Here is a 26,830-nt window from a genome sequence, read left to right as displayed (position 1 = left end):
CAGCTTTAAATGTGTCCCAGAGATTCTGATATGTTGTGTCTTTGTTCTCATTGGTTTCAAAGAACATCTTTATTTCTGCCTTCATTTCGTTATTTACTCAGTAGTCATTTAGGAGCAGGTTGTTCAGTTTCTATGTAGTTGTGCGGTTTTGAGTGAGTTTCTTAATCCTGAGTTCTAATTTGATTGCACTGTTATCTGAGAGACAGTTTGTTGTGATTTCTGTTCTTTTACATTTGCTGAGGAGTGCTTTATTTCCAACTATGTGGTCAATTTTGGAATAAGTGTGATGTGCTGAGAAGAATGTATATTCTGTTGATTTGGTTTGGAGAGTTCTGTAGATGTCTATTAGGTCTCTTGGTGCAGAGCTGAGTTCAAATCCTGAATATCTTTGTTAACTTTGTGTCTCATTGATCTGTCTAATACTGACAGTGGGGTGTTTAAGTCTCCCATTATTATTGTGTGGGGGTCTAAGTCTTTTTGCAGGTCTCTCAGGACTTGCTCTATGAATCTGGGTGCTTCTGTATTGGGTACATATATATTTAGGATAGTTAGCTGTTCTCGCTGAATTGATCCTATTACCATTATGTAATGGCCTTCTTTGTCTCTTTTGATCTTTGTTGGTTTAAAGTCTGTTGTATCAGAGACTAGGATTGCAACTCCTGCTTTTTTTTTTTCTTTCCATTTGCTTGGTAGATCTTCCTCCATCCCTGTATTTTAAGCCTATATATGTCTCTGCACATGAGATAGGTCTCCTGAATACAGCCCCTGATGGGTCTTGGCTCTTTATCCAATTTGCCAGTCTGTGTCTTTTAATTGGGGTATTTAGCCCATTTACATTTAAGGTTAATATTGTTATGTGTGAATTTGATCCCGTCATTATGATGTTAGCTGGTCATTTTGCCCTTTAGTTGATGCAGTTTCTTCCTAGTATCAATGGTCTTTACAATTTGGCATGTTTTTGCAGTGGCTGGTACTGGTTGTTCCTTTCCGTGTTTAGTGTTTCCTTCAGGAGCTCTTGTAAGGCAGGCCTGGTGGTGACAGAATCTCTCAGCATTTGCTTGTCTGTAAAGGATTTTATTTCTCCTTTACTTATGAAGCTTAGTTTGGCTGGATATGAAATTCTGGGTTGAAAATTCTTTTCTTTAAGAATGTTGAATATTGGCCCCCAGTCTCTTGTGGCTTGTAGAGTTTCTGCCGAGAGATATGCTGTTAGTCTCATGGACTTCCCTTTGTGGGTAACCCGACGTTTCTCTCTGGCCGCCCTTAACATTTTTCCTTCATTTTAACCTTGGTGAATCTGACAATTGTGTGTCTTGGAGCTGCTCTTCTTGAGGAGTATCTTTGTGGAGTTCTCTGTATTTCATGAATTTGAATGTTGGCCTGCCTTGCCAGGTTGGGGAAGTTCTCCTGGATCATATCCTGAAGGGTGTTTTCCAACTTGGTTCCATTCTCCCCACTACTTTCAGGTACACCAATGAAATGTAGATTTGGTCTTTTCACGTAGTCCCATATTTCTTGGAGGCTTTGTTCGTTGTTTTTTTTTTTTTTTTTTTTTTTTTTTTTTTTTTTTTTTCTCTAAACTTCTCTTCTTGCTTTATTTAATTAACTTGATCTTCAATCACTGATACCCTTTCTTCCACTTGATTGAATTGGCAATTGAAGCTTGTGCATGTGTCACGTAGTTCTCGTGCCATGGTTTTCAGCTCCAGCAGGTCATTTAAGGTCTTCTCTACACTGTTTATTCTACTTAGTCTTTTGTCTAATCTTTTTTCAAGGTTTTTAGCTTTCTTGCAATGGGTTTGAACATCCTCCTTTAACTCGGAGTAGTTTGTTATTACTGACCTTCTGAAGCCTACTTCTGTCAGCTCATCAGAGTCATTCTCCATCCAGCTTTGTTCCATTGCTGGCGAGGAGCTCCAATCCTTTGGAGAAGAGGTGCTCGGTTTTTAGAATGTTAAGCTTTTCTGCTCTGGTTTCTCCCCATCCTTGTGGTTTTATCTACCTTTGGTCTTTGATGTTGGTGACCTACAGATGGGGTTTTGGTGTGGATGTCTTTTTGTTGATGTTGATGCTATTCCTTTCTGTTTGTTAGTTTTCCTTCTAATAGTCAGGTCCCTCAGCTGCAGGGTCTATTGGAGTTTGGAGTTTGCTGGAGGTCTCAGTTTGTCTCAGTATCACCAGCAGAGGCTGCAGAACAGCAAATATTGCAGAAGAGCAAATATTGCTGCCTGATCCTTCCTCTGGAAGGTTCGTCTCAGAGGGGCACCAGGCTATATGAAGTGTCAGTCAGCCCCTACTGGGGGGTGTCTCTCAATTAGGCTACACAGAGGTCAGGGACCCACTTGAGGAGGCAGTCTGTCCATTCTATGCTCAAACACTTTGCTGGGAGAACCACTGCTCTCTTCAGAGCTGTTAGGGACTTTTAAGTCTGCAGAAGTTTCTGCTGCCTTTTGCTCAGCTATGCCCTGCCCCAAGAGGTGGAGACTACAGAGGCAGCCAGCCTTGCTGAGCTGCAGTGGGCTCTGCCCAGTTCAAGCTTCCTTGGCTGCTTTGTTTACCTACTCAAGCTTCAGCAATGGTTGACGCCTCTCCCTGTGCCTGGCTGCTGCACTAGCAGTAAGCAAGGTTTGATCTCAGACTACTGCACTAGCAGTAAGCAAGGCTCTGTGAGTGTGGGAGCCGCCAAGCAGACGCGGGATATAATCTCCTGGTGTGCCATTTCCTAAGACCATTGGAAAAGCACAGTATTTGAGTGGGAGTGTCCCTTTTCCAGGTACCGTATGTCATGGCTTCCCTTGGCTAGGTAAGGGAAATCCCCAACCCCTTGCACTTCCTGGGTGAGGCAATGCCCCACCCTGCTTCGGCTCACCGTCTGTGGGCTGCACCCACTGTCCAACCAGTCCCAATGAGATAAACCATGTACCTCAGTTGGAAATGCAGAAATCACCCGTCTTCTGTGTCAGTCATGCTGAGAGCTGCAGATCGGAGCTGTTCCTATTCGGTCACCTTGGAACGGAATCCTCCTATTATTATTCAATTAAAATTATTTCCCTCTGTGGGGATTTAAAGATAAGGAAATGATGTTTCCCCTCAAACAATGTCCAGTAGTTCATTGGATAGATAGATCTGTAGCTTAGAAGAGTTGTCTGACCTGAGATTTAGATTTACAAATATTTAACATTATGATGGTAGCCATCATATAGAATGTTTACTACTTCTAATCACTGTGAAAAGCATTTTACATATACTATCTTACCCATTTCTCACAATAATCATTTGAACTAGATTTCGTTATTTCCATTTACCAATAAATAAATCAATAATCATACAGTTAGATGATTTGTAGCTATATGAGTATTAATTTATTAGCTGCTAAGTGGTAGAGCTGGAATTTAGTTAAGCCATGGATTAAATGAGATATCTCCAGGCAATTCAAGAGGTTTTTTTTACTCAATTTATAGTTATGTAGTTCATCAGAAGTATTGTTGTATTTTGTGCCTAGCTATGAAACCAAAACACTAGGTGCATGGCTTGTTAGATTATACAAAGACAAAAAAAAATTAGATCAGGGTTTCTCAACCTTGGCATCATTGATATTTTGGATTAGATAATTCTTTGTTGTGGGGAGCTGTACTGTGCATTGCAGCATGTTCAGCAGCATCTCTGTTGTCTATCCATTAGATTCCAGTAGCGCTCCATAATTGTGACAACCAAAAATGTCTCCAGAAATTGTCAAATGTTTCCTAGGAGGCAAAATTGCCCAGTTAAGAACCACTGATGTAAACATTTGAGTTGGCATTCACACTGTATTTAATGTTGTTTATGAAAATGTATTCTCTATATAATGATCAGGGAATTTATAATGCTTATGAATACATTTTTATTAAATATCTGGTATGTAAATTAATCAGTTTATTCATTCTTTCAGTCAATCAATAAAAATTTACTGTGTGTTTATTGTGGGCAGTCACTGTACTAGGCATTGGTAATACAAAGATAAACAAGACAGTTCCTGACTCAATAGAGCCTACAGTCTAGTGAGTATTACAATTATATAAATTTTGCAGCCTACAGCTTTCTTAGGTCATAAACTCATGAGTACAAAATCTGGACTGTTTTTATTTTTCTATCTTATCTTGGTTGAATTAAAAATGTTAAAGTTTTTGTACATGTGAGTTTGTGTTCTGAGTGATCTTAGCTACTGGTATAAATTATGTTCCAATCAGCATTTTTGTAAGTTAAATCAAGATGTTCTCATTTTTCCCTTCTCCAGAGGGTTGCATCTATGTTCTGGGAGACTTATGTGGAGGTGCAGGGGAAAAGGAGGTGCCCGCTATTCAGATATTTTTATGATAATATGTCTGTTTTGATCCTCGTTTATCGTTGTCCTTTCATGTTGGCGCTAACTGAATAACCTGAATTTTAATCTGGCATTATATCTTGCATGCACTTGCACTGGTTACTTTGCACTCTTAGCTTGACTGCCAGGCTGCTTTGGGGCTTTTGACTCTTACCAGCCTCTGTTCCCTTCACTGTGTCATGGAAAATATTTTGCTATTCTTGCATGCCATGCTGGGGCTGTGGAAAATTTGGTGGCTATCAGAGACCTTTCTTCTTAGATATCAGTGCTTGCAATTCTTCTCTACTTTCTCCTTGCTATGGTTTCTCAAAAAAGTCTATGAGTCTTGCTGACTTCTAGGGCTCCTAATGGAATAAAAGCACATTTTTCTCGGTTGGTACACACAAATTAGAAGAGAAAGCTCACTAAAATGGATTACTTAAAAGTTTATTTTTGTTAGATAATAAGAGAAAAAAGTACCATATCCCTATCTCCTTACATTAGCAGAATGAATAGATGAGATGAACCATCTTCCCTCCATCATCTAAAAAGGAACTCATGTTGAGTTCTGAAAGATATTACAAAACTTGAATACTGTTTTTTGGTCTATTATGTATTTCAAAGGTGCCTTATTTTGTGATTGATTCATTAAATCTCAGAAACAAGAATCTTCATTAATGATTCTTGAAAGCCTTCTTTTTTCCTATATCTTATACTTATTTTTAATTAAATGAGGTTATAGGTCAAAATATACAACATCCCAGAATTGCTATGTTTAACATTAATGATTTGATAAAACTTACTGTAATTGTGATATAATTAGTTCTTTATTTTGCAGCTGATAATAAAGTGAAGAAGAAGAAAGGAATAAAAGATAGTGCACCCATAGGTGAGTTAAAAGTTTGTTAATTAATTAAATATTTACTGAATAACTAGACAGTGCTAGACACTATGTTAAGAGCTAAAGATATGAATAAGTAAAATGAACTTCTAAAACTTATAGTATTATCTGTGGCAACATTCTTTTTGTATATTTTTAAAAATATAGTTCATTTGGTAAACATAGAGACAATACATTTATTTTAAAATACCCATTTTATTTCTTAGACAACTAGTTTAATCGTTTCCCTTCCATGTTATTTTGTTATTATATGCCCATTTCTTATTACCTGAGATTCCTTCTGGCTACATCTACATCTGAAAAAATATTTAGTAATACTATGCTTTTGCAACAACAGGCCATTTTATTATTTTTAGATTTTGTAATAATCTTGACAAGTATAAAAATCACAAAATTATAGATATTCATGAAAAGTCATACCTTGAAATATTGTTTTAATTTAATAAATAGAGACTGTAAAGTTGGTAATTCAAGTAAAATCAAGCCTTCCAACTCAACTTTTCAAGGCCTTTATTGATTATAATTACTCAGTTTGGTTTCTGCATTGCCATATTAATTAACTATTTGATCAAGATGTTTTATTCATTTTTATAAAGTTAAGGATTTGTGTCCTAAAGTACAATAAAGACCAACGGATAATTTTCTTTCATTATTTCAAGCAGTAAGTAGGACTTATAACATGTGAACTTCATGCTGTTGTAGATTTGATATTTTCCTTATTCCCTTATTTCCTTATACTTGTTTCCTAAAGGAGGGAAGATTGATGTCAGTAATGTGGATGCTATTTTGAAAAACATGGATATAAAACTTACAGAAGAAGAACAACAATATCTACTAGACCACCTGTCAGCTACTGGTGAGGCTTTAAAATAGCTCATTGTGGGTGTCAGATACTATTAAGCTTATGATTTTGGAGACTTTTCTGTGGGAGTTTCTGATTCTATAATTATTTGAATTGTCTAAGCTAAATATTTTTTTAAAATATTTTTATACCATTAGAAAAGTCCTGCTACTTATTATTTGACAGGCTAAGCAATAGTAAACTTCTTAGACATTAGTACCTGATTCACCCTGCTGCCAGATTATTTTCCCTAAAGCACAGTTTTTAATGTGCTACCCTGCTGTTCAAAAACCTTTAATGACTATACACACCTATATTTTTGCCCTGTTTTCATTTTTAAAAATTCAGGTATAATGTACATACAATAAAACCACAGATTAAGGTTACAATATGATGAGCTTTTTTTTCATTCAATAAATATGTAAGGAATATTATTTGCAACAACTGGGAGAAAGATAATTCTAAATACAGCAATAACACACCCCTGAGACACTTTGAAATTAACCAGTCTTTATTTTCCAATGCGATTGTGGAGAAGTGTTGTGAATAAGAGTAAATAACAGAATTGAATAATCTATCTAGTCAGGAATGGAGTCACCAAGTTTCTTTGCTTTTCTGTCATTTGAAAGTAAATCACAGCTACAGAATAAAGGAAAACAATATTCGTAGGTATGGGTGATGAGTTTTGACAATCATCAAAAACCCACACTGCAATTGGGATATATATATACACACACACGCACACATACACACACACACACACACACACACACCCCCACCCGCCCCCCTTCCCAGAGAATTCCCTTATGCTCCTTGCCAGTTAGTTACTTATTCCTCCCCTGAGACAAACCACGCATTTCTACCACATTCTTATCACCATTGATTAGTTTTGCCTGATATAGAACTTTCTGTAAATGGAATTATACAGTATAATCTTACATATGTAATCTTTTGTGTATGGCTGCTTTACTCAATAAGGTTTTGAGATTCATCAGTGGTGTTGAATGTATCAGTTCCCTGCCCTTTTTGCTAAATAGTATTCCATTGTATGACTTTATCAACATTTGTTTATCCTTTTTCCTGATATTAGACATTTGAATTGCCCCAGTTTTTGGTGATTATAGTCCCTGCAAACATTGAAACTGTAAGTTTGAATTCAAACTATACCTTATAGTTTGAATGTTTGTAGTGACTAGTAAAAACTACCATTGTTTTATTTCAAAGTGGCTATACCGTCTCCGATATAAGCATTTCAGTTGCTGTGCAGACTTTCTAGCACTTGGTAGTGTCAACTATTTTTTTTTTTTTTTTTTTTTTTTTTTTACTATCATTATATGTGTGTATTGGTATTTCATTGTGGCTTTAACTTGTATTTCCCTATGGACAAGTAATGTTGAACAACAGGTTGTAAATTGCCATTAGCATATTGTGTTTTCTGAAGCGTCAACTCAGATATTTTGCCTACTTTTTGATTGTTTTCTGATTATTGATTCTTGAGAACCCTTTATGTATTATAAATACAAGTTTTTATTTGATAGGCACTTTGTAAACATTTCTTCTCAGTCTGTTACTTATCTTTTCATTTTCTTACCAGTGTTTTTGGAAACTTTTTTTTGTAGGTAGTGCTTTTGTGCTGTATCTAAGAAATCTTTACCTAACCCAAAGATGCAAAAATTTTCTACTATGTTTTCTTCTGGACCAGTGCTGTCCAATAGATATATAAGGCAATCCTCATATGTAATTTTAGGTTTTCTAATAGCCACATTAATAAAACTTGAAAGAGGTAAAAAAATTATTTAAAAATAGATTTTAAATAAAAATACCCTAAAGATTATCATTTAAACTTGCAATCAGTATAAAAACTTATTAATGAAATATCTTACTTTCCTTTTCTCATACTAAGTTTTTGAAGTCTAGTGGATATTTTACTATTATAATATGCCTAACTTCAGACAATACACATTTCAAATGTTCAACAACTGCATGTAGTTAGCAGCTACCGTATAGGGCAGCAGAGTTCTAGAAGTTTTATAGTTTAAAATTTTACATTTAGATCTGTGATCATTTTGACCTGGTTTTTGCATATGTTATAATACATGGGTTGAAGTTCTTTTTAAAAAACATATGGATATTCAGTTGAACCAGCACCATTTGTTGAATGGACTATTCTTTACCATTGAACTGCCTTTGCCCTTCTATATGTATGTGGCCTATATGTATGTGGCTTTATTTCTGGATGATCTATTCAGTTCCATTGATTTTTGTGTGTATCCTTTAATGTATTTTTATCATAAGTCTTGAAGTTATGTACTGCCAGTCTACCAACTTTGTTCTTTTTTTGCAAAATTGTTTTGACTATTGTATTTTTGAATTTTTTTTTATTTTTTTCTTTTCCATATAAATTTTAGAATCAGCTTGTCAATTTCTACCCAAAATTTCTGCTAAGATTTTTATTAGCATTGCATTTAATCAATCAATTTGGGAAAATTGACAATTTAACAATATTGAATCTTCTAATCTGTGACAAGGTATATGTCTTTATTTATTTATCTTTGATTTATCTCATCAGTGTTTTATAGTATTTAGCCCACAGAAATTTTTTTTTTTTTTGAGATGGTGTCTCACTCTGTCACCAGGCTGAAGTACAGTGGCATGATCTCAGCTCACTGCAACCTCCGCCTCATGGGTTCAAGCAATTCTTCTGCCTCAGCCTCCTGAGTAGGTGGGACTACAGGCATACGTCACCACTCCCAGCTAATTTTTGTATTTTTAGTAGAGACAGGGTTTCATCAGATTGGCCAGGATGGTCTTGAACTCCTGACCTCATGATCCACCCGACTTGGCCTCCCAAAGTGCTGGGATTACAGGTGTGAGCCATTGCGCCCAGCCTTAGCACACAGATTTTTATGTATGTGTATGATTTTCTTACATTTCCTATGGTACTGATAGCACACAGATCTTATACATATTTTGCTTGATTTATACTTAAGTATTTCATGATTGTTGGTAGTATTGTAAATGACAATTCAAAAATCAGTTTCCAGTTATTTATTGCTAGTATATAAAAACATCATAGATTTTTATAGATTGGCCTGTAAATTCACCTGTTAGTTTTACCTTTTTTGGAAGAATCTTTAGAATTTTCTTTGAAAATATGTATGTCTCTATGAATAGAGGCTGGTTTATTTCTTTTTTTTCTCTAATCCACATCCACATGCCCTTTGTTTTCCTTGCCTTATTGTACTTTCTAGGACTTCCAGCACAATATTGAATAGGAGTGATGAAACTGGATATCCTTCCCTTGTTCCCACTTTTAGGGGGAAAGAAATCAGTCTTTCACCATTCAGTATGATGTTATGTGTTTGTCAATGCCCTTTATTGAAGGTTGAAGGAATTTTATTTAATTCCTAGTTTCCTGAGAGTTATCATGTATGGATACTCAATTATGTGAAATGCTTTATCTGCATCCATCAGGTTTTTTTTCCTTAATTAGTTAATATAGTAAATTACATTAATTCACTTTCTAATATTAAACCTATTTTGCACTCCTAGGATAACCCTTATTTGGTTATAATGTATTATCTCTTAAATATATTCCTTGATTCAATTTGAAAATATTTTTGAGGATATTTGTACCTAAGTTCATGATGAATTTTAGATTGTAGGGTTTTTGTTTTGGTTTGGTTTGCTTATTTGTTTTCTGTTTTTGAGACAGTTGCCCAGGCTGGAGTGCAGTAGCATGATCGTGACTCACTGCAGGCTCAACCTCCTAGACTCAAGTGATCCTCCTGCCTCAGTCTCATGAGTAGCTGGGACTACAGGCATAAGCCATTGAATTTGGTCAGATTGTACCTTTTTTTCTTATACTATCTTTGTGTGGTTACAGTGTTAGGGTAATATTGCTCTCATAGAAAGAATTGGAAAACATCCCTTCCTCTCCTGTTTTCTGGAAGAGCTTGTGTAGAGTTGGTGTTATTTTTTCCTTAAATGTTTGATTGAATTTGTCATTGAAACTTTCCTCTCCTGGAATTTTCTTGATTGGAGGTTTTAAGTATTCACTTAATTTCTTTAATAGATACATGAATATTTGGCCTATCTATTTCTTTTTTAGAGATCCTTGATACTTTGTGTTTCAAGAAATTTGTTCATTTTGTTTAGATAGGACCTTTATGGATATAAAGTTGCTCATAATACTTGCTTATTACCTATTTATTGCCTGCAGGATCGGTAGTTATTTTCCCCTCTTTTATTCCTGACTATTGATTATTTGTGTATTCTCTGTTATTTTTTTATCATGTTACCAATTTTATTTATTAAAACCAGCTTTTAGTTTCATTGATTTATTCTGTCAGTTTTCTGCTTTCAATTTTAGCGACTTCTGTTCTTTATTTCCTTCCTTGTTCTTGCTTTAGGTTAATATTGTTCTTTTTCTAGTTTTGTCAAGTAGATTTGATCACTGTCTTGATAGCTTTCTTTCTAGTGTAACCATAAATACTACCCACTTTTTCTTTCAGTACTACTTAAATGTATCCTACAATTTTATTGTATTTTTATTATCATTCAATTCAAAATATTTTCTAATTATTCTTATGATTTCCTCCTTGACTTACGGGTTATTTAGTGTGTTATTGAATTTCCAAATGTTTGTGTAGTTTTGAGATATTTTTCTGTTTTGGATTTCTGGTTTAATTTTGTTCTGGTTAGAGATCATAGTCTGTATAATTTGTGTTCTTTTGAATTTGTTGAAGTTTATTTTATGGCCTATTTTACCTATTTAATAAGTATTAATTACTTATTTGTATATAACAAATTACCCCCAACACTTAATGGCTTCAAATGAGAACCACTTATTTGCCCACAGCTTCAGTGGATCAAGAATATGGGAGTGGCATAAGGGTGGTTCTGGCTTAGGATCTGTGATGAGATTGCAGTTAAGATATAGGCTAGGGTTGCAGTCATCTGAAGGTTTCACTGAGGTTGGGGGATTCACTTCCAAGATTACTCACTTACATAGTTGTTGCTATTAGCAACTTAAGTCCCCCTGGGGATCCTTGCCATGCGGGTCTCTCCATAGGTTTGAAAGATATTTTTCCTTCATTTTGGAAGGTGTTTTCACTTCGTATAGAATTCTGGGTCAGCAACTTCTCCTCTCTCCTAGTATTCTAATAATTTAAAGATATAACTTCGTAATATTTTATCTTGCATAGCCTTTATTGAGAAGTATGCTGCAATACTTTTCCTCTATATGTAATACGTTCTTTTTCTTTAGCTGCCTTTAATTTTTCTTTTTATTGTATGCCTCCTCTCTGAGGCAGCCAAACGCTGCATTGCATTGTAGTGGGCCTTATGTGGGAGACAGCTTCTTTCCCTTTTCCAGTAGTTGGAAATCTTTACTTGGTATTGGCATAGGATCCTAGCCCAAGATGGTATCCTACTTCTCTCTCAGGGGGAGAGTTTTTTAATTAACCACTTCCCCCGTCACCACCCCCCAATTTGTTTCGTGATTTGTGCCCTGAGAGTGACAGAATTTGTTGCCCCTCCCCAGCAGCATACGGTTTTTGAGCCTTATGAAAAAAGGGCCCATGCAGACCTTATGTCTTTCACATGATGGCAGTTACTCCTCTCCTCCAGTCTGGCTTCAATGTGGAAAGCACTTTCTGATCCTCTGCCATGCCCCAATCTTTCTGCCATGAGCACCTGGAGGTGGTGCATGGAGAAAAATCTGCAAAGTTTCCTCTCAGATTTTATTTTCAAGTATTTTAAACCTGCAGAAAATTTGCAGAAATAATACAATGAACATCTGTTTACCCAACATCCATATTCACAAATGTTAGTTATTTGGCCACATTTTCTTTATTGCTGTCTGTGTATCTATACATGATAGATTATTTTCAAGACTGACTATAATAATTCTTCCCAATTCTTTATAATTTTATTTTGCCATTCTACTCATTAAGAGGTAGAATATCTCCCTGTCCTTTGAATCTGGGTTTTTACATTAAAAAAGTATTAACTTTCCTTAAAGCAACCTAAGTGCTCGTCAACAGGTGAATGGGTAATGGAAATGTGGTACTTATACACAATGGAGTACTGTTCAGCCATAAAAAAGAATGAGATCCTGTCATTTACAACAATATGAATGGAACTGGAGGTCATTATGCTAAGTGAAATAGGCCAGGCACAGGAAGACAAACATTGTATGTTCTCACTTATTTTGGGATCTAAAAAGCAAAATAATTGAACTCATGGAGATAGAGGGTAGAGGCTGGAAAGGGTAATGGGAGGGTGTTGGGGAGATGGGATTGGTTAATGGGTACAAAAAAAGTAGTTAGGAAGAGTGAATAAGACCTCGTATTTGATAGTACAACAGGGTGACTATAGTCAACAATAATTTAATTGTACATTTTAAAATAACTAAAAGATTATGATTGGATTGTTTGTAACACAAAAGATAAAAGTTTGAGGGAATGGATATCCCATGTTACATGATATGATTGTTATGCATTGCATACCTGTATCAAAACATCTCATGTAACTCATAAATATATGTACCTACTATGTACCCACAAAAATTTAAATAAAAAGTTTTAAAAATTATTTATTTTCCTTAATTCACAGAACAAAACTTTTTAAATCACAGTCAGCTAAGAAACTTCAAAAAAACCTCCTAGTCTTCTAGCAAATAATCAGAAATTGCATGACTTATTTGCAGCAGTCACATTACCTAGAGTCTGAGAGCATATTACCAAAGAGTCTTATCACTGATTCTTACTCTCTTGGTCTTATGAGACTAATTATAGTTTTGAAGATTGTGTGTATGTTCATGTAAGTTGTATTTACATATTCTTTTACTGTACAATTGGTATTTATTGTTTTCTTTCCACACAGATAATTATCTGACACATATATGGGGGCCAGAGGGTAGCATCAGGTCATGCTGCCATTATTTGTAACTGTTTGCTAATTAAAATCATATCTCCCCTAACTTCTTTTTATGGACCTTACCAAATGTGAAAGCAGAAACATTAATTATAGAGTTTCTTCTCTCCGTATATTTAGGAATATTTGATTGGCTACTCTCCATGAAAAACTATTCTCCAGGCCACTGTAACAAGCCCCCGGGTTATATATTACATGTAGAGATTAGATAGGAAATTTAATAAAATAGATTTTATACTTTTAAAAGATGTTATAAATATATCAGTATTATATTCAAATGAGAAAAGATATATGATATGACTTTTTTATATCAGAAGAATAGATGTAGACTCTACTTCTATTACTTTTAAAAATAAAAACACTAATGGCTATTTTTTTTTTTGCATATGCAATGTGCTAGGCATAAGTCTAAGTACTTCTTCTGTCTCTTTTAATGCTTACTCAAAGCCTGTAAGGTAAGTAGTATTATTTTCTTTGTTATAGAGATGAGGAAGTAAAAACAACAGGTGAGGAAATTCTAGAGGAAATGGTAAAAATTACCAAATATGAGTTATTTTTTGAGTATCAATGCTTATATATGTGAATTTATTTTACCTTATAGCTGATGAAGATATGGATATGAATACATTGACAGGGGTTGTGAAGATGCTTAAAGGTGAGCAAAAAATTGCCATGTGAAGACTGATAAAAGCAGTATGCTCCTTTCTGTATTTTTCTATATTTTTGTTTATCCTTGTATTTTATTAATAGGCTATTTTTACCATTTACTAAAAATGGTTAAAAATTAAAAGGTACAGAAAGGCTAAAAATAAAATGAAACACATCCTTATTTTATCTTTTCCCACCTCCAGTCACACTTCCCTTGAGAAAACCAATTCTGAATGCTTCTGGTTTTGGTTCTTTTAATCACTTCTATAGATTTAAATAATATGCTTATAGTACTATATACTGATTTATTTACAGTAGTGACTTTCAGATCTTTTGGTGTTCAGACTCTTTCATTCTTAAAAATTATTGAGGATCCCAAAGAGCTTTAGTTTATGTGAGCTGTATCTGTTGATATTTACCATACTAGAACTGAGAAAATTGTACAACATTTATTTAATGATTTGTTTAAAATAATATTAGTAAACCAATTACATGTTTACATAAATTTCATGCTTTCATTAAAAATATTTTTTTCAAAAAATTTAGTGAGAAAAGGAGCATTATTTTACATTTTTGTCAATCACTTTAATGTCTAATTGGAATCTTATATCTGCTTCTGTGTTTAATCTATTATGATAGGTTGTTTTGGTTAGTATATGATGAAAATCTGGTCTTACATAAATATATAGTTGGAAAAGAGAGAAGAATTACCTTTTCAGATAATGGTGAATATTCTTCTTTGAGATTACACCAAAACTCCACTAGTGGCAGTTTCTTAAAGGTTAATTGCAATGTAGACTCCAAAAACCTATTAGTGAACTTTTTATACTTTATGTTAAAATCGACTTGGCTATTTTGCTCATTAACCAGATTTTTAAAAATACTTGTATAATTATTTTTTATAATTATTTTGTTATTTGGAAAATATAGTCATGCATTGCTTAATGATGGGGCTACATTCTAAAAATGCATTGTTATGTAATTTTGTCATTGTGCAATTTTGTCATCATGAGAACATCACGAGTTTACTTACACAAATCTAGTATGATGTAACCTATTACTTGGAGACTATATTGCTCACAGGCCACAAACCCGTACAGCTTGCCACTGTACTGAATACTATAGGCCATTGTAACACACATGGATATTTGTGTATCTAAACATAAAAAGGTATAGTAAAAATACAGTATTATAATTATATGGGACTACTACAGAATATGCAGTTCATCATTGATCCAGACATCATTTTGTGGTGCATAACTATACTGGATCATTGAGGTTTATAGAGCTTCCAAATGTTCACACATTTCACTACATATTTAAAGAGATCACATTCATCTGTATAACCACTAGTCTTTTAAGAAAGGTCTTTAACCTTTGGGAAGTTCTTAGGCTCATGATGGCAGATGCGAGTTCTCCAAAATTATTTTCATTTAAAAACTTGAATTTTATCATCGACAACAAACATTTTCAGTTGTTTTCCTTGAAGTCTGGTGGGTTTGCTTTACTCATTTTCAAGATATCTTCCATTACTTCCTTTACTCATTTTCAAGACATATCCATGTCTGAATAAGTATAGTTTTCCTGTCATTCAGATAAAAATGTTGTCCATGAAGAAAGCAGCTGGTTCAGCTCACAACTTAACACGGCATGCTTTTGCCCAAGAAAACTCTTTTTGTTTTGTATGTAGAAGTACTGTCTTTATTTCATCATACAAAATACTCAAAAGACATATAATTATCAAGGTATTCTTAAGTAAAATTGGTTTTTATTGTTTATTATTTTACCACAAATGCATGGCAGTGAAGAATATAATGACTACCAGCACTGCTTTGGTGCTTCTGCCTTGATTTGTAATCAGATGCCATCAGTTTTACACACTTTTGCTTTTGTATTATCAGTACAAATGTCAACACAATGAAAAAGGCAAATAATGTCTAATTACTGTTATGAAAATAGCTTTGACCTTGTGGGTCCCCTGAAAGGATCTTGGCAATTCCTGAGGGTCTGCAGACAACACTCTAAAATCTGCAGCTCTAGATGTTAGCTATTGACTCCCTGCTGCTGCTGATGATGATGATTTCACTCCTGACATAGCTTCCATATCCCTTCCCTTTCTCAAGTTGTTATACTTTAGAGATTAGTTTCACTTCGTCTGTTCACTGAATTTGTAACTTTAAATAATAAACACTAGCCTCTCTTTCTTCTTCCATATCCTTTTGACAGTATCTCTTGACTCTCTACCGTAGAATCAAAGGATATTAGTACCTTTAATCCTCATTAACTTCAATTTCCAGAAACCTGTTGGTTTTACTCTTTCATTGTTAAGGTTATATAATTATATGTATATATCTATGGATATATAATACATATATAATTTTTAAATGTACAGGTATTATTTTAAAGTATATCTACATAAAATTATGTCTCTATCTACAGATATGTGTATATGTACGTATATGTATATATCTACAGCTATGTATATATGTATATGTACTCATATGTATATATCTAAGATATATGTATATGTATACTTTTAAAGATTCTAAGTTTATTAGTGGTTTAGTAATGTAGTCACTTCTTTTAGTGTTATGAAATCTGTGCTACCCAAAGGAGAATATCCTGATGTCCTGGGTTCTTCCTTTTATCGGTATCAATACCTCAGTGTTATGTCACATTTTAGTTTAAGTTTTGTTCATATGTATACTATAAATTTTTTTCCTGGAATTTCTACTGGGGTTTCTTTTTCTTTTTTTCTTGTCAAATGATGGAACCAATGAGCTCTTGGCCACATTAATAACATCTTCCAGCTTCTTACTCATTCCATATAATGGATTCTATTCTATTATATTGTCTATAATGATAGTTTATTCGGGAATATAATTCTAAGTTCGATCTTATTTTCCTTCAGAATTTTAAAAAACGTGAACATTATTTATAAGAATCCAATGTAGCTGATGAGAAGTTTAATAACAACCTAAGATATGTTCCTTTTCTTTTTTCTTTTTTTTTCAAAACTGAGTTTTGCTCTTGTTGCCCACGCTGGAGTGCAGTGGTGGGATCTCGGCTCACTGCAACCTCTGCCTCCCGCGGTCAAGTGATTCTCCTGTCTCAGCCTTCCAAGTAGCTGGGATTACAGGTAGCCGCCACCACGCCAGGCTAATTTTTATATTTTTAGTAAAGTTGGGGTTTCACCATGTTGGCCAGGCTGGTCTCGAACTCCTGACCTCAGATAATCTGCCCACCTTATCCTCCCAAAGTGCTGGGATTACAGGTGTGAGCCACCACGCCTGGCCTAATTGTTATTTCTTTTCTCTTTGAGGCAAGACTTTTCTCCTTATCTTGGAAATCTGAAATTTTACAATGATGAGTTCAGTTGTGGATATTTTTCATACATTTTGCTTAGAACTCTGTGGGCTTTCTAAACTTGAAGGTGCTTGTGTCTCTCTGAAGACCTATTTTTTTTTAAGTTTGGCAATCTTACTTTTAATTTTTTTCCAGAATCTTGAAGTTCTTACTAATAATTTTTAACTTCTAAGGGTGCCTCCTTTTTATTCATTTCACATAGTCTCACATTCATGCATTATGAGTATACTATCTTCCAGAATCTCTTTTAGCATATTAGAGATCTTTGTTGGTTTATATTATCTTTCCTTTCCTTAATCATCTATTTATGTAGTTAAGAATGAGAGACTGAATAGATCATACCTGGTAGCCAGTAAGAGTTTGTCTTGTTTTTGTATTTGTGGATTGGTTGAGCTCTTAGGTTTCCAGCATGAATAAAAGCCCTGTGTATGAATGAAATGAATGAAATGTGTTCTCTGCCAAGCTTTGCTTCAGAGAGAGAAGGTAAAGAGGCAACAGTTAGTTCAGAGGCCCTTTAAATGGCAAAATTAGTTGGGCTTTATTCTCGGTCATGAAAATCCACCTTAACAGCTGTGGTTTTCATTCTGTTGCTGGAGAGTTCTCCAGTATTTCGGTTAGGGAGTAAATGCTAAACTGCCTGTTCTGTGACTCAGGGATTTTGGAGAAGCGGAGATTGAGACTGGCTGGTACAAATGTTCCATAGGCAGACTTTCATTTAATCTCTTTATTTTCATATTTTCCCTTCTTCCTGGCTTCTTAATTTTAAACTTAGTACCTGCCAAAACTGAGCATTGAGCTTTTCTGGTTTTTTTTTTTTTTTTTTTTTTTTTTTTTTTTCTGGGCAAATTGGCTTCCTTCACATCTTTACTTCTATATACCTAGATCCTCCTCCTTTGAGTAGTCTAGACTGTGGTTTCCTCCACTCTGTTTTATCAATTTGTATTTACTTGTTTACTTCTTTGTTATATGTCTCCCCAAAGTAGTGTATAAACTACTTGAGACAGAGAATTTCTGTTTTGTTCGCTACCATATCCCTAGCACATAGGATAGTGCCTGGTACACAGAAGACATTAAACAATCAAATGTTTAATAAATGAATAAATAAATGAACATACTTTGCTTTCGTAAATACAAACTTCTTTTCTACTTATGCCCACATCTCCCCTTCCATATTTATTCTCTTTGAATTTATTATGAGTTTATCACCTTTTCCCCTTATTTTAATCATTTCAATTTTTTTAAAGGGATCTTGGCAAGAAAAGGAGAAAAGCATGTGTCTTCACTGCCAGCCTTTAGGGTTACTTATGAGAATATTTTTCATGGGAAGAAAAACTCCTATTCTTTCATGTGTTCATCTACATTATGGCAGAAATCTTTTTTGTTTGTTTGTTTTTGGTAAGACTACAGAATTTGAAGATACTGAAAATGAAAAAATTGTTTATATTGCTAATGCGAACTTGGTTACAACCTAAATATCTATGGAAAAATCAACATGTGAAATATTTATTGTGATCAGGTGAATATAGTCAACAATGGTAACTAATATATGAAGTTAGTCTCAAATTAAGCCACAGCTTTCAGGTAAAATTTATATGGACTGATTGTCTATGTTATCATATAATGCCCAATAATTTTTACTGTGTCTTCAGCCATTCATTTATCATCACACACTGAAGCATAATGAAGGGAATGATTTCTATTTTAATTCTCATTATTCTAATAAACAATTCGCACTGTTTGTTTTTCTTAATGATAGTAAAGCACCATGTTTTCATACTTCAGACTCATTAGAAAAAATCATAATTTCTTGTTATGTACTTTTCTGTGTCTTCAAAGAAAAAATTGAGATCTGTAACCTGGACAATTTCCTGAAAGATATGGGGATTGAGGTTACATATGAGGAATATACAGAGCTAGTAAATCATCTCCCAACCAGTGGTGAGTATTTCAATTACTTTGGTGCCTTTCAAAGAGGGCTTTGGGTTTAATTATAAGACATACTGATACTGCACTTTGAATTACTATAAAAGTAAACAGAAATATCCAGTACTAAAGGAGGGGATATGTTTGTGTATATATATTTATTATTACTGTTAGGATTTTTTTGAAATGAACATTCAGATTTTAAATAAATATTAAGATTGTTATACAGAAAGTATTGGGACCCTAAATGACACTGACTAAGCTGTATGGTCTCAGAAACATCATTAAGGTCATTGGAAGGCCAAAACATAGGCAGACAAAAGAAGAAATTTGGGGAATGGAGGTGAGGGAGGTTAAGATGAGGAATGAAAAGAGAAAAAATAAGTTTAAGTTCCATTTTACAAGTTATTAAGAACAACCTAAAGCAGTGTCATGAAATTCTAATTTACTTAGGTTCAACTGTCATAGTAATAAAGGTAGCTTTCATTTACACAATGCTTACTATCTAGTAGAGACTATGTTTACTTCACAATATTATTCCAAAAATACATGAAATAATATACATAATGTCTAAAAGAAATCTTATTTTTCTTCCTATATATTGAATTATCAATGTTAGAATATAGATGTAAAAAAAGTTGATGAGTTGTTTCTCCAATACAGTGGTGGAAGATTATAGCTATACACTAGTTTTTATATTAGTCCATTCTTGCATTGTTATAAAGAAATACCTGAGACTGGGTGATTTATAAAGAAAAGAGGTTTAATTGGTTTACAGTTCCATAGGAGGTACAGAAAGCATGACCTGCTCAACTTCTGGGGAGGCCTCAGGAAACTTATAATTATGGCAGAAGGTGAAGGAGAAGCAGGCATGTCACATGGCTGAAGCAGGAGCAAGAGGTTGGGGAGGTGCTATGCACTTTTAAACAACCAGATCTCCTGAAAACGAACTCACTATCATAAGAACAGCATGAAGGGGATGGTGGTAAACCATGCATGAATATCGACCCCCATGATCCAGTCACCTCCCACCAGGCCCCAGCTCCAACACTGGGGATTACAGTTCAACATGAGATTTGATTGGGGCCACATATCTCAGCTATATCAGTTTTTAATGAGAAAGAAATAGGTCTAAATCTATCTCATTTGCCCATTTACTCATTTAACAAATACTTATTGAGGACCTGATGAATCAGGCCTGTTCCTGCCATCAAGAAATTGTATAGTTCATTTGTGGCGAGGGGGAAGTATATAAAGACAATTGGAAAGTAAAGTGTTAAAAGTGCCACAATTATTGAGAGTAAATATACAATAAATATTTGAGGAATGATGGAAGGAGGGAAAGTAGAAGGAAGGAAATAATGGTTACTCTCAGGTAACTAAGTGGTTAAATCTGATGAGGTGGATTTTTTAAAAAAAGAGCTGCTGCTACAAAAGTGGGCAAGGCAGTATTATACAGGAATTTTATCCTACAAGTAATAGTGTTGAGGGAGCCATTGAAGATTTTCTTGTTTGGGAGTGACTTCATGTTTTGTCCTTTAGACTTTTTAGAGCCTTCAGGATAAATTTCATATACTTTTGCTTAGAAAAGTAACAAACAAAGAAAAACCTTATCGATCTTCTCTTAACTGTTATGTCCACCTCATTTCTCTCTCTCTCCTACCATACACTTCCAAGTCAGTGATGAAAATGAACTGGGCAGCTTGTTGAAAAAAATTTAAACATAGAAACACACACATACACACACACACACACACACACACACATATGCACTTGAGATGATCATGTGATTTTTGTTTTAAAATTTTGTTTATGTGGTGTATCACATGTATTGACTTGCGTATGTTAAGCTATCATGGTGGATTATCTTTTGATATGTTGTTGGATTCAGTTAGCTAGTATTTTGTTAAGGATTTTAGCATCTATGTTGATCAAGGATATCGGTCTGTAGTTTTCTTTTTTGGTTATATTCTTTCCTGGTTTTAGTATTAGGGTGATGCTGGCTTCATAGAATGAATTAGTGAGGGTTCCTTCTTTCTCTATCTTGTGAAATAGTGTCAAAAGTATTGGTACCAATTCTTTCAGTGTCTGGTAGAATTCTGCTGTGAATTGTCTGGTCCTGGACTTTTTTTTGTTGGTAATTTTTAAATTACCATTTCAGTCTTGCAGCTTGTTATTGGTGTGTTCAGGGTATTCAATTCTTCCTGATTGAAGCTAGGAGGGTTGTATTTTTCCAGGAATTTATCCATTGCCTCTTCTAGGTTTTCTAGTTTATGTGCATAAAGGTGTGCATATTAGCATTGAATTATCTTTTGTATTTCAGTGGTGTCAGTTTTAATATCTCCTGTTTCATTTCTTAGTGAGATTATTTGGATTTTCTCTCTCCTTTTCTTTGTTAATCTTGCCAATGGTCTATAAATTTTATTTATCTTTTCAAAGAACCAGCCTTGTGTTTCATTTATCTTTTATTTTTTCTTGTTTCAACTTCATTTAGTTCTGGTCTGATCTTGGTTATTTCCTTTCTTCTGTTGGGTTTGGGTTTGGTTTGTTCTTGCTTCTCTAGTTCCTTGAGGTGTGACCTTAGAGTGTCAGTTTGTGCTCTTTCAGTCTTTTTGATGTAGACATTTAGGGCTGTGAGCCTTCCTCTTAGCATCACATTTGCTGTATCCCAGAGGTTTTCATAGGTTGGGTCATTATTGTCATTCAGTTCTAAGAATTTTTAAATTTCCATCTCGATTTTATTTTTGACCCAATGGTCATTCAGGAGCAGGTTATTTAATTTCCATGTGTTTTCATGGTTTTGAAGGTCCCTTTTGGAGTTGATTTCCAGTTTTATTCCACTGTGGTCTGAGAGAGTGCTTGATTTAATTTCAGTTTTCTTAAATTTATTGAGGCTCATTTTATGGCCTATCATATGATCTATCTTGGAGAAAGTTCCATACACTGTTGAATAGAATGTGTATTCTGCGGTTGTTGAAGTGTTCTTTATGTATCTGTTAAATCCATTTGTTCCAAGATATAGTGTCAATTTTTTGTTTATTTATTTTCTGTCTTGACGACTTCTCTAGTGCTGTCAGTGGAGTATTGAAGTCCTCCACTATTATTGTGTTGCTGTCTATCTCATTTCTTAGGTCTATTAGTAATTTTATAACTTTGGGAGCTCCAGTGTTAGGTGCATATATGTTTAGGATTGTGATATTTTCCTGTTGGACAAGGCTTTTTACCATTGAATACTGTCCCTCTTTGTCTCTTAACCACTGTTGCTTTAAAGTTTGTTTTGTCTGATATAAAAATAGCTACCCCTGCTCGCATTTGGTGTCCATTTGCATGGAATGCCTTTTTCCACCCCTTTGCTTTTATGTGAGTCATTATGTGTTAGTAAGTCTCCTGAAGGCAGCAGATATTTGGTTGGTGAGTTCTTATCCATTCTGTGGTTCTGTATCTTTTAAGTGGAGCATTTAGGCCATTTACATTCGATGTTAGTATTGAAATATGAGGTACCATTGCTTTCATCATGCTCCTTGTTGCTTGTGTACTTTGTGTTTTTTGGTTTTTTTGTTTGTTTTTGCTTTTTAACTTGTATTTTTGTGTTATAGGTCCTGTGTGATTTGTGCTTTAAAGAGGTTCTGTTTTGATGATGATTTTTCAAGATTTGTTTTAAGATTTACAGCTCCTTTTAGCAGTTCTTGTAGTGGTGGTTTGGTAATGGCGAATTCTCTCAGCATTTGTTTGTCTGAAAATGGTTGTATCTTTCCTTCATATATGATGCTTAGTTTCACTGGATACAAAATTCTTGGCTGATAATTGTTTTGTTTGAAGAAACTGAAGATAGGTCCCCAATCCCTTCTGGTTTGTAGGGTTTCTGCTGAGAAGTCTGTTGTTAATCTGATAAGTTTTCCTTTACAGGTTACCTGATGCTTTTGTCTCATAGCTCTTAAGAGTCTATCCCTCATCTTAACTTTGGATAACCTGATGACAGTGTGCCTAGGCGAAGATCTTTTTGTGATGATTTTCCCCAGTGTTCTTTATGCTTCTTATATTTGGTTGTCTAGGTCTCTTGCAAGGCTGGGGAAGTTTTCCTCAATCTGGATTTGGATTTCCTTGCATTGGACTTCACCTTTCTGTGGTCCCTCCCTGGTTAGCCTAATAGCTAACCTCTTGAATTATTTTTCAGGTAAATCAGGGATTTCTTCTGGGTTTGGATCCATTGCTGGTGAAGTGTGATTTTTGAGGGGTGTTGAAGAGACTTGTTTTGTCATATTACCAGGGTTGTAGTTCTGGTTCCTTCTTATTTGGATAGGCTCTGTCAGAGGGAAGGTCTAGGGCTGAAGGCTGTTGTTCAGATTCTTCTGTCCCATGAGGTGTTCCCTTGATGTAGTACTCTCCCCCTTCTTTCCCTAATGTAGCAGGAAGAGTCGCGGACAAAACCCCTCAGACACCGAGTTAAAGAAGAAAGGGGTTTATTTAGCTGGGAGCATTGGCAAGACTCCTGTCTCAAGAGCCGAGCTCCCCGAGTGAGCAATTCCTGTCCTTTTTAAGGGTTCACAACTCTAAGGGGTTCTGTGTGAGAGGGTCATGACCGATTGAACGAGCAGGGAGTATGTGACTGGGAGCTACATGCACCGGTAATCAGAACAGAACAGAACAGGACAGGGATTTTTACAATGCTTTTCCATACAATGTCTGTAATCTAGAGATAACATAACCAGTTAGGTCAGGGGTCGATCTTTAACTACCAGGCCCAGGGTGTGGTGCCGGGCTGTCTGCCTGTGGATTTCATTTCTACCTTTTAGTTTTTACTTCTCCTTTCTTTGGAGGCAGAAATTGGGCATAAGACAATATGAGGGGTGGTCTCCTCTCTTATTCCCTCCCTTTGAGACTCTCACTCATTTTATTAGTGGGAGTTCTTACCTTCATCCTTACTACCTATGTCCTCCTGCATGACAAATCAATGGTGATTCATGTAGTACACTTGCGCTGAAGCATTCTGGTGAACTAGAGTAGCAATGAAACCTTTTACCATTTGAATGAGTACAGGTAGTAAACAAGGGATCAGTAAGCAGGTTCCTGTTATTACTGTAATTTTTATTATAAGAGTTTGAAATCCTCCTAGCACTGGGAACCATTTTCAAACATGGCCTCAGGGTCAAATCCTTGCCACACTTGTACAGGCATATGTTCCAGTTTTGCCATGTCTTTAACTATATCTTCGACTACTTGCCCCTGATCATCTATGTGCAGGCAGCAATTGGTAGGGTTAAATTTTCCACAGACTTCTCCTTCAGCTGCTAGCAAGTAGTTGAGAGTTAATCTATTTTGATGGATAGCATTTCTCATCTGAGTTTCTTGCCAGATCAGAACAGGCTTTATCGGTTTTATTAGTGATGATCTCCAAGACAGCTTGCAACTGTATGATTTGGTTGAGCGTGTAAATGGGGGTCCAGTATCCCCATGAGCTGTCTTGTGCCTAAGTGGCAGGCCCACAGTATTGTATAGTTTTTTCAGGAGGCCATTCATCATCTTTTCAATTACCGATGGCTATGTTTCACTTTTTGCGGGAAGCATAGACAAGGAAGCCTAGGAGTTTGCCTGTTTTTGTGGGCAGTAGGAAGAAAGATGGTTTAATAGTGCCAATAACACAACTACCTGTTGACTGGTCAGGCAGCTTAGTGTAGGCTCTATGTCCACATATCCAGTATAGCCCAGTGGGGGCCATCCAGTCCTGGTGGGATTCTGGGTGGGCCCAAACGGTCTGCAACTTTGGAAATTTACTGAATGGATTTTTCTCTGTGTGGTTTGAACTCCACCATGTAACTGTTTTTGTGGTACCATTATACAGTTTTTGTCCCAGGCAACTAAGTCATCCTACAGAATGAGTGAATTCTTTTTTTTATCTAGCTGTGCAATGTTGTCCAATAATTGAGACTTGTAGAACCCAGAAATGATCAGGGTGATTCTTTTGGGCCAGGAATTCATCAGGAACTGGGTCTATAGGCACCAATTCTCGGGCTTCCTGTGGTCATTGATCTCCTATTATAGTTCCTCCACAAACATACCATGAAGTGACATTTAGAGACTGGGCTACATGCTCGGCTAATTGCAAAAACAAATTTCTGATTTTTCCTGGAGTCTCTGGTACTGGCACATTTAGTTCATCACAGAAAGTCTGAAATACTGGTTCTGGAGAGAGTTTACGAACCTCCCCTTTTACTAAGATATTTACTCTAGGATCTAGTCCTTTTCCATTGATGCCCAGAGATACCTGTTCTCCTTTTTCCCACCTTGGGTTTAAGGGATTTATAATTACTAATTTCAAGGGGTTGCAGTTTCCACTTGTACATGAGGGACTGCCTTCTCCTTTTTGGAGCTAAACAGGATCTTTTTCATTTCTTTTTCTAAGTAGTCTAGATGGCATAAGACCAGTAATTACACACATTTGCACATGAACCTAATTCATGGCAGATATACTTATTTCCTGCCATGAAATCTTTTTTTTTCCAATTTGAAGAACCACATCCTATTCCATGCCAATTGCTATTGATAGTGGCACAAGCATTAAATTTTAGGGTTGTGTGCTTGGGGACCCATCTTTCTTCTGTCCTAGCTATTACTTTACTTGTATCACCTAGAAAAGGACCAGTCCTTAATTTTATTTTAAAAACTATGATCATGGGAGGCTTAAAATGGGTCATAACACACATCAGGTTGGTTATTGGGTTACATACCTTGGATAGAATAGCATTATACAAACAAGTGTCTTTTAGAGTCCTGGTACACTTGTAATAACCATAAAATAATAGGACTGTAGCAATCTTTTGTCCTACCTCAGTGACTTGATGTATATACTGGGAACAGTCCTCAGTCTGAGGAAGGTCAGTTGAAGTCCTTAGTGTACAAGTCCAAATTTTAAGGAAAATGGGTCCCGTGATGAGTTTCCCCATGTGTCGACCATGTATCGACCAGTCAGCTTTCAGGTGTGACTGGAGCAGGGCTTGTTGTCTTCTTCAGAGTCACTTTGCAGGGGTTGGAGAAGCTGCTCCTGTCCATATACAGCTCCTAGTCTACTGATGTTTAAGGATGGTCTCAGAGACTGGGCCCACTAGAATAAACTGAGGCCAATACCTCTACACAGTTATGTTCAACTGGGCTCTCTGATACCAGGAGCAAGGTAGCAGGGTTTAGGGTGTTGCAAACGTCAATGGTTATGTGGGGATTTTCACAGAGCAAGCTTTGGTATCTAGTTAGTCTATCATTCGTTAGCTAATGATGTCCTTTGGTATTTATTAAAGTCACCACAGCATGGGGTGACTTTATGTTCAGGTTTTGCCCAAGAGTTAGCTTATCTGCTTCTTGTGCTAACAGTACCATTGCTTCCAGGTCCCTTAGACATGGGGGCCAACCTTTAGAAACCCTGTCTAGTTGTTTTGAGAGATAGGCCACTGGCCTTGGCCAGGGCCCCACAGTCTGGGTTAAAACTCCAACTGCCATTTTTTTTCTTTCTGAAACAGAGTATAAAAAGTTTTGTCAGGTCAGGTAGCCCTAGGGCTGGGGCCGACCTGAGTTTTTCTTTTAACTCATGAAAAGCTCATTGCTGTTGGTTGTAATAGATGTAGTTTATCCAATATACATTTTTATTAACTGTCACCTACTAAAATATTGACTTATATCCTGTAGCTATTTGATTTCAAGCTTTAAATTCATCTGGTATTCCTTGTGGGGCTCCAATTGCATCTAAATAGATGTAAGAGTCGAAAGATCCATAAGGGGCTTTTCTCGCTTTATGATGTCTTATTTTTTCTCCCTCTGGTTGATGAAATGCCAGGGTGAAAGGTATAGCCAAATGGACTAAAGCACAAGTACCACTCCAGTTATT

The 26,830-nt window shown here is 35.5% G+C and overlaps 1 protein-coding gene across 50 annotated transcripts in view; it reads left to right on the top strand.

The window, feature by feature from the left end:
• Positions 1 to 26,830, top strand: part of LOC126939504 (uncharacterized) — a 557,395-nt gene that overhangs the window by 212,314 nt on the left and 318,251 nt on the right. For all 50 annotated transcript variants that reach the window (XM_050764859.1, XM_050764858.1, XM_050764860.1 and 47 more), the window contains 4 exons: positions 5,178 to 5,228; positions 5,992 to 6,096; positions 13,622 to 13,675; positions 18,871 to 18,972. In XM_050764859.1, the coding sequence (XP_050620816.1) occupies positions 5,178 to 5,228; positions 5,992 to 6,096; positions 13,622 to 13,675; positions 18,871 to 18,972 (312 nt within the window). The remainder of the gene's footprint in view (positions 1 to 5,177; positions 5,229 to 5,991; positions 6,097 to 13,621; positions 13,676 to 18,870; positions 18,973 to 26,830) is intronic.

This window comes from Macaca thibetana, chromosome 16, assembly GCF_024542745.1.
Source record: "Macaca thibetana thibetana isolate TM-01 chromosome 16, ASM2454274v1, whole genome shotgun sequence".
Taxonomy (NCBI): domain Eukaryota; kingdom Metazoa; phylum Chordata; class Mammalia; order Primates; family Cercopithecidae; genus Macaca; species Macaca thibetana.
Note: the sequence above shows the minus strand (reverse complement) of the source record. Positions and strands in the feature narration are given on the sequence as shown.